This window comes from Nicotiana tabacum, chromosome 6, assembly GCF_000715075.1.
Source record: "Nicotiana tabacum cultivar K326 chromosome 6, ASM71507v2, whole genome shotgun sequence".
Taxonomy (NCBI): Eukaryota; Viridiplantae; Streptophyta; class Magnoliopsida; order Solanales; family Solanaceae; genus Nicotiana; species Nicotiana tabacum.
The window spans coordinates 11,708,738-11,717,411 of NC_134085.1; the positions used below are offsets into that span (position 1 = coordinate 11,708,738).

At 34.5% G+C, this 8,674-nt stretch overlaps 2 protein-coding genes across 2 annotated transcripts; one reads left to right on the forward strand and one right to left on the reverse strand.

Annotated features, from left to right (window-relative positions):
• Window positions 1-1,221: 1,221 nt before the first annotated feature.
• On the reverse strand, window positions 1,222-1,773 carry LOC142181697 (uncharacterized). Its single transcript, XM_075255122.1, has one exon. It carries the CDS (start codon window positions 1,771-1,773, stop codon window positions 1,222-1,224), a length of 552 nt encoding a protein of 183 aa, XP_075111223.1.
• Window positions 1,774-2,962: 1,189 nt separating this feature from the next.
• LOC107810949 (protein ASYMMETRIC LEAVES 2-like) lies at window positions 2,963-6,267 on the forward strand. The gene is made up of 4 exons (XM_016635784.2): window positions 2,963-3,243; window positions 3,983-4,052; window positions 4,833-5,265; window positions 5,916-6,267. Exons 3-4 carry the CDS (start codon window positions 4,902-4,904, stop codon window positions 6,122-6,124), a joined length of 573 nt encoding a protein of 190 aa, XP_016491270.1. The 5' UTR covers window positions 2,963-3,243; window positions 3,983-4,052; window positions 4,833-4,901; the 3' UTR covers window positions 6,125-6,267.
• The last annotated feature ends 2,407 nt before the right edge of the window (window positions 6,268-8,674 follow it).

Sequence of the window (8,674 nt, forward strand, 5' to 3'; positions counted from 1 at the left end):
GGGGACTCAATCCCAACCTTTGTTGGTAATGGTCTTATAATTAACTTGCCTTGATAACAAGAAGTGCAAGAAAATTCTTTATTTAAAAGAATTTTCAAATTCTTTAATGGATGCCCATTTGAGTTTTCTATGATTCGTTTCATCATAATTGATCCAGGATGGCCCAATTGATCATGCCAAAGTACAAAAGTATTGTAAGCGGTAACCTTTTGGTTTAAGGTAGAATGTGCCTCAATTGCACTAATTTTTGTCCAATACAGGCCACAAGATAAAGATGGGAACTTCTCAATAATTCTTTTCTGGCCAGAGACATTCTTGGTAACGATGAGATATTCCATATTATTCTCATCTATTGTCTCAATATGAAATCCATTTTTGCGGATATCTTTAAAACTCAACAAGTTCCTCTTGGACTTGGAGGAGAACATTGCATTCTCAATGATAATTATTGTTTCCATAGGCAGAGTTATAGTAGCTCTTCCAGAGCCTTCAATTAGATTACTACTACCAGAAATTGTAGTAATATCTGCCTTACACATACTTAAATGAGAGAAATATTTCTTCTCTTTGAATATTGTATGTGTCATACATGAACAATTAAGCAAATATTTTTATAATTGAACTTTGATCTAAGTTTGCTTTGAAAGATATCCATATTTTCTTCCCATAGTTTGACATACAAAAGAAGTATATGAATAAATATTAGTATTTTTAGAGAAAAATGGAAAAGAAATAAAGTTAAACCAATAATTCAATAGTAGCCTTTAATGCATTTTCTGGCAAATTCTAATTATTATACAAATAATTACGCAAAAAATAATACAAGTACACATATGACTAATACAACTACAACAAATTTATTTACAAGTATAAATTATTTACATTTTCCTACACATTGTATGAAACATAATTGATCTGTGTAAGAAAAGAACATACTCATAAAAAATTTGAGGGCGAAGTAACAAAAGTTGTTCCAGGGTGCTTGTAAACCTTTTCTTAAAGAGAATTAAAGCAATGTATAGGAAAGTTAAAATCGTTAAAAGATCACTGAGACTAGAATACTAATTAATAGGATATTACTCATTGTTTGTGAAATTTATAAAATTTCGGAAATAAAAATATTCTTAAGAACTACATAAGAAGAATTATAGAGTGCAATAAAAATTACGAGATGTTTATTCGTTACATTCTACGAATAGAAAAGCATAAAAATTAAATTGCTCAATCATCTCTAACCACAGATCCATCACCGATCAAGTGGTTTATTTTTTCATCAGGATGCTCAAAAAAATCTGTCACATCCAAGTGGGTGATGTCAAATTCATTATCATAGACAAGATTGGCTTCAAAGCCTTTATTCTTCAGAGATGCTTGATAAAGCTCAACCAAATGTTTTGGTATGCGATAAATGTTTGCCCAATGCCCTTTTCCACCGCAACGATAGCATTTAGTTTCTGAACCCTCTGCATTTCGCTTCTCATCTTTACCTTTCCATTTTTGGAAGTTATTTTTCGGTGGAGGATGATTAACACCAGGAAAATTTCTTCCATGGACATGGCCGCGACCACGACCATGAATATGGCCACGACCTTTTCCACGATTAGCATAATGGGAATACACCTCATCCTCTTTAGGCAATGGTGTAGACTCAGTGGGTCGATTTTCATGATTTCTCATAAGCAATTCATTGTTTCGTTCAGCCACAAGTAGAAGAGAAATCAACTGAGAGTACTTTGTGAAGCCTTTCTCTCGGTACTGCTGTTGTAAGACCATATTGGAAGCATGAAACGTTGTAAACGTTTTTCAAGCATATCATAGTCACTGATATTATCTCCACAGAGTTTCAATCTAGAAGTAATTCTAAACATTTCTGAGATGCTTGATAAAGCTCAACCAAATGTTTTGGTATGCGATAATTTTTTGCCGGAAGAGTGACCAACTTTAAGTTGTCATATCTTTCCTTTAAACCATTCCACAAAATAAATGGATCTTTCACTGTGAGATATTCAATTTTCAATCCTTCATCAAGGTGATGGCGCAAGAAAATCAAGGCCTTAGCATAGTCTTGTGTAGATGCTTTATCTTTATCTTTAATGGCGTCTCCAAGACCCATTGCATCTAAATGGATTTCAGCATCTAATACCCATGTCATATAGTTCTTGCCCGAAATTTCAAGGGCAACGAACTTTCTTTTCATAATATCAGACATTTAAAAAAAAATACAAATTTGAGAAAAATTATACCTTAAGTTTCTCAAAGATCTTCTTGAGATGGTAGAGTCTCGTGCTGATAACGCGTTATAAAATATAACCCAAAATAACAATATAGAACAAGCAAAACAAACTAAGAAATATAGATAGAAAGAGAGGAAGAAAGATTCTTATTTCTTCTTCAATTGTGTGTATTTTCTTATCTATTACAAGGCCTTTATATAGGCATAAAAAGTGAAGAAAATATGTCATGGAATATGTCATTGAACATACAAAATATGTCATTGAATATGTCATTAAGCATTTGAGATGAAGATCATGGAGGAAGAGTAGACATCCACCATAATGTGATATTTATCATAACATCTACGATTTAATTTAGACCACAAATTTTTTTTAAAAATTAATTTTTCTTAAAATTTGTGCCGAGTCAAAGGCCGCCATATAAAATGGGATGGAGGGATTATAAATTAAATTCTGATTTACCCACCCACCCTCTGAAAGAAAGGGCCAAAACAGCAGTAACATCTTCAAGAGTATTCCTTTTTTCCGTTTGGCTTTATTGTCCACCATCTTTATATGCTTGTCTCCTGCCCCTTCTTTCTACTACTATATGCATTCAGCTTTTTTTCTGCCCATAAAAATGGAAACTTAAAGATTGCCATTTTATTCCTTTTCAAAAAATACCCTTTCACATGATTATTATTTATCCCTTCTTTTTATTAAGTACCCCCCCCCCCCCTCTGTCTAGCTACCAAATAGGGTTAATTCTACTTAATATCTTACTTCATCTTAGCTACATTCAGTACCAAACCCTAGAAAAAGTTTGAACTCTCTGTATATTCTCAAATATTGAACTGAACGAAAAGATAGTTTTTACTCCACGAGATCCAAAAGCTTGACTTTCAGCTGTCAATCACAATAATCGAGTCAAAATATAAATATGCGTTGAAAGTTAAAAAGGAAAATAATTTGGGCAGGGAAAAGAAAGGTTTGACCGAAGAGTTCGAGAACATTGGCACGGAAACTCGAGGTATAAAACTTCCCTTCTCATTCTTTTTTTATTTTTATTTTTTAAGTTCCATTCGTTTTACCAAGTTTTTCTTGGTTATAATTAAAAAAATCGAAATTTTGACCAAGAGGTCACTTGTGTTATGTATTTCAACGAACGAAACGTCCCAAGCAATATGTGATTAATTAGATTGCTAAAATAACATCGTAATGAGTGATACAATAGGGTTTAAGAAATATGAAGCTCTTCCTTTCATATCGTCTCGGGATCCAATAATTCCCATAATAACCACCCTAAATTCCTTATAAGTAATATGAGTATTATACTCCCTCCGTCCCATTTTAACTGTAATATTTATCCAAAATAATTATTATTTTATTAAATTTGTTACTTGTTTCCAACTATACTCTTGATATTAATGAAGTAATTGGCGTGAAAAGAGCTAAAATGTCAGTTAAAATGGGACATAGAGAATATTATTTAATTTTGTTTATTCTTAAGCACCTTATTTATTTATTCACACTTAAACCTATTATATGCATGTATACTTTAGGTTGGTTTCTGGTTAGTAGAGAGTTCGAGATTATATGGAGAAAATTGCTTTTATATTAATGTAGAGATGTATATTTACTTCTTCTTTTTTTGAAAGAGGGGAATATTTACTTATTTAGTTCTAACTTTCTATCTCTGCTGCTCCTGTCTTCTTCACCCCCCTAATCTTTTTCAGCCATACAATAAATACAGTATAACGTTTTTGTAGGGATACTTTCTCTTTCCTTTGGTTGAATTGCAGCAGCCAGATCGTGAAAGGGATAAGAAAAACAAAGCAGGTATATTATTTTCCTCCTCTTGGTTTGTACATTTCGTTTTCTCTCTTTCGGACATAGAGAAGTTAGAAATATAAGAGAAGGGGGTTAACTTGTGTCAAGATTCAAGAATATGTCGCAGTACATCAAGGAAACAATTAATTAGTCCTAATAAAGGCTCTTTAGGATGTTCAAACATACTTTATAAAGCTTTCTTCAAACTCTTCACAAAATTTCTGAGAAAATATATAATCAATAATTCCAATTGTGAAACTGTTAGTTACTTCAGGGGCAACCCGGTGAACTAAGTATCCCGCATTCACGCAGGGTCCGGGAAAGGCTGCATCGCAATTGTGTGATATAGACAGTCTACTCTAATACAAGCATCAATAGCTGCTTTTATAGTTCGAATTCGTGATCTATAGATCACACAGAGACAAATTTACTATTATTCCAAGGCTCCCCTTTAAATTGTTAATAGTTACTTCAATGTTCTATTTAAAAAGTTACAACTTTTCTTATTTCAAAATTCTCTAATTTTAAAGTTTCTCAATTTACCTTTAATGACTTATTTTTATACAATTTTAATAAATGAATGGCATGTTAAATAATTGATTAAGAACATAAGTTCTAAGTGTAGTGAAGGTGTGCGTCAAAATCTTTTTTTCCCCTTTGTTATTCAACTCTATGCTCAATCAAACATCGTCATATAAAATGCAATGAACGAAGTCGTACTTAGGCTTATTTATGAAGCATCACTCATACTTCACTTCTAAATGATCCTATTTATGTTGTTATTTCCAGGTACTAAAGAGAAAACAAAGAAACAAAAGAAAAGAAGTGTTTGTGCAAAGTAGCTAATACTTGTCAATTATGGCTTCATCTTCTTCATCTTCATTGTCATCCTACTCACCATGTGCAGCATGTAAATTCCTACGTCGAAAATGCCAGCCAGAATGCGTGTTTGCTCCCTATTTCCCACCAGATCAACCCCAGAAATTTGCAAATGTTCACAAAATATTTGGAGCCAGCAATGTGACAAAGCTGCTCAATGAATTGCAGCCTCACCAAAGGGAAGATGCTGTCAACTCTCTCGCTTATGAAGCGGACATGCGCCTCCGCGACCCCGTCTATGGTTGCGTTGGCGTCATTTCGCTTCTTCAACATCAGCTTCGACAGCTCCAACTTGATCTTAGCTGTGCCAAATCCGAGCTTTCCAAATACCAGAACTTAGGAGGTATTCAGTCGTCTGACTACTTTATCTAAATGTTTAAGCTGTTAAACAGACACAATTTTATTTACTTAATTTACATCATCACCACAAGGGGAGCGTTGACGTAACTGGTAAAATTATTGTCATGTGATCAAGAGGTCACAGAATCGAACCGCGGAAACATCCATTGTAGAAATGCAGGGTAAGACCATTGTGGTCCGGACTTTCCTCGGCCCTCGCGCATAACGAGAGCTTAGTGCCAATGACGGAAACAGAATTTCCGCTAAAGGGGTTCAAAAATAAAAAAATTAAAAAATTAAAAAAAATTGCGGCCAATAGGAATTGAACTAGTGGTCTCACAAAGTTTTTGAACCCCTTTGATCACTAAACTATGCTTTTGAGTTGTGTCAAGGGAATTTAAAACATAATATATAGAGGTAAGCAACAGTTATTTTTGGCGAAGGGGGTTCGAGTAAATCCCCTTCCGCGCCCTTAAATCCGCCCCTGCTTAGTGCACCGAATTGCCCTCTCAATTTACATCAACAACACGCTTCTTCATGTGCGGGCCTAATATTTCAATAATGAAAATTGAATTGTGTGACCATCAATTATTAGTTTAAAATTTAAGTAAAGGTAATAAAATTTTATTTTGTTTAATTTATTTTATTCAACAGGAGGCATTGCTAGTACGAACAGTTATGGCCTCTTGGCAGCAGGCAATCAGCATAATTTGGGGTTCAATTTTATGGGAGGAGGAGGAGGGGGTGGGAGGCCAGACCATAACCACCACCTCTATCACCATCAATTTTTCCCTAGAGATCAGCAACAACAACAACAAATTATACGAAGATTTGAAGGAGGAAGTAATAATTTTGGAGTTTGACTTCAATACACTGAGAAATTATTTGTTTAAAGGCAAAATTATGTTGAGATTATATATACAGATTGTAATATTGAGATTAATAATTCCTGAATTATTCAGTACGTATTATCATCTGTTTAGTTCATTATAGTGATAAAAATAGATTATACAGTGTACAAGATTCTAAAACATATGTTTGCTTTTAAATTGAATAAATTTTTGTTTCAAACTTTAACCTTGACCTTCATAACAGAAAGGGTGGCAGAAGGAGAATTTTGAAATTTTACTTATTTGGTTAGGTTTAAGCTAATTCTTGAATTGTTATTCTACATTGGATATGGTATAAAATTATACCGGTATTACTTATATCGAAAATGAAAAACCACCCAAATTACAAAGCATAAGATAATCTTGTTAAATTTAGATTTAAAAGATTATGTTCATAATCACGATAACCAAATGAGCTCATGTAAAAACATCTTTATACTATTATATTACCTCTAAGATAACTAAAAATAACTGGTCGTAAACAAACTAGATATAATAATGTGAAGAAAATAGTTACCATTATACTGGGGAAAGCAAGCGATAGCAAAAATAGCATGACTGATAGGGAACCCTTTGAAAGCAGACAAAGCAACTATTATGAAGGAGAGAATGACATATGCAAGAGTACTGGTGGAAGTACCAATCAACAAGGTATTCCCAGACATAATAATGTTTGAAAACGAGCATGGTCACATTGTGGAACAAGAGGTGGAGAGTGAATGGAAGCCAATACTATACACTAAGTGCAAAAATTATGGACATGAGCTGAAGGAATGCAGGAAATATATAAGGGAAGAGATAAGTAATAAAGCCCAAGAAAGGAAAGAAGAAGTGCAACAGGGAGAAGAGAAGGCTAACAAAGACGAACAACCATAAACTAACAAAGAAGTTGACAAGGGTACAGACATAGAAAAGAAGTTTCAACAAAGGCAGGGAAGCAAGTGATGGGGAAACAAAGATAGGATAACTTCTACTACAGAAGAGATAATGCAAGGAGAGGGATAGTGATCAGAGAACCTCAAATTAATATTGGAAACTCATTTGCAGCATTAGGTGATCAGAGCAACAGGAATGAAGGGATAGCTAAACCTTCCTGCCCTGGAGGAGGTGAAGCTGAGGGGGGGCCTGGACATGGGAATGGTGGGGGAAACCCCAACCCTAATGGATATCATTAGTTTTTGGAATGCCAAAGGCCTAAACAAGCCAGATAAGCAGAAAAAAATGAACCTGTTTATCCACAACTTGAGAGTTTTCTTGTTTGGGTTTCTGGAAATAAAGATAAAAAGAGCTAAGGCACATAAAGCATTTTTTATCTTTGTCAAGGCTGGTCGTTTATAACAAATCTAGACAAACATACAGGAGGTAGGATTTGGATGGTGTGGAAACCTCAGTTATATGAGGTAGATATCAAAGAATTCACTGAACAAATGATTCACATCACAGTAAAGCACAGGGGGAATGGACTGAGATTTAATGTTACTCTGGTATATGGCTTCAATGAACAAGCAGCAAGGAGGAAACTATGGGATGACAATAATCATATAGGGGTCAAAATGGATGGACCATGGGCTATGATGGGAGACTTTAACTGTGTATTAAGCAAGGAGGAAAGAATTGGAAGCAAGGTAACTATGGTTGAAACTGGAGATTTTAGACAATGTATAGAAGTTTGTGGTCTGAAGGAGCTGAGATCCTCAGGAGCTTTATTCACATAGAACAACAAACAAGGAGGAGATAGTCGAGTGTACAGCAGGATAGATCGAGTGTTGGTTAACACTGAATGGGTGACTGACTTACCTGCATCAGAGGTGCATTTCATGAATGAGGGCATCTATGATCACTGCCCAGCAATCATAAACTGGGAAGGAAGGAATGCATGGGGAAAAAGACAGTTCAGATACTTCAACATGTAGAGTGTGACTCCAGAATTCCAAACAAGAGTACAAGAAGCTTGGGAGAAGGAAATACAAGGCACACAGATGTACAAATTGGTAGGAAAGCTGAACAGAACCAAAAGTGTACTGAAAAGATTGAACAAGGAAAGATTTTTTCAGTTGTGGAAAAAATGGTTGAAACAACAATGGTCAACCTGACAGAATGTCAAGAAAAGATCCAAAAAGATCCAAAGAATGCTGAATTAATTGAAGATGAAGTCAGATTGATGAAAGAAAGTATCAAATGGAAGGTTGCTAAAGAGCAATTTTTGAGACAAAAAAGTAAGATACAATAGATGAGGCAGGAGGATCAAAACACAAAATACTTCCATAGTGTAATAAAAGCCAGAAGAAATACAAATAGGATTTTCTCTATTAAAGATGTTGAAGGGAAGGAGATAACAAATGTTGAAGGGATAGTAGATGCTTTTATAAATTTTTAAACAAAACAATAATAGCTGAGAACCAAAGTGCATTTGTGGAAGGCGTAAAATAATATTCAGGATTATTCACTGGAAGCGTAATGGAGTTCTTCAACACTGCAAAAATGCTCAGGATTATCAACAAAACAATCCTAACTCTCATCCCA

Coding starts and splice junctions, on each gene's coding strand:
- LOC142181697 (XM_075255122.1), bottom strand. CDS start 1,773: ATGGTCTTACAACAGCAGTACCGAGAGAAAGGCTTCACAAAGTACTCT.
- LOC107810949 (XM_016635784.2), top strand. CDS start 4,902: ATGGCTTCATCTTCTTCATCTTCATTGTCATCCTACTCACCATGTGCA. Junction 5,266..5,915: donor CAAATACCAGAACTTAGGAG/GTATTCAGTCGT, acceptor TTTATTCAACAG/GAGGCATTGCTAGTACGAAC.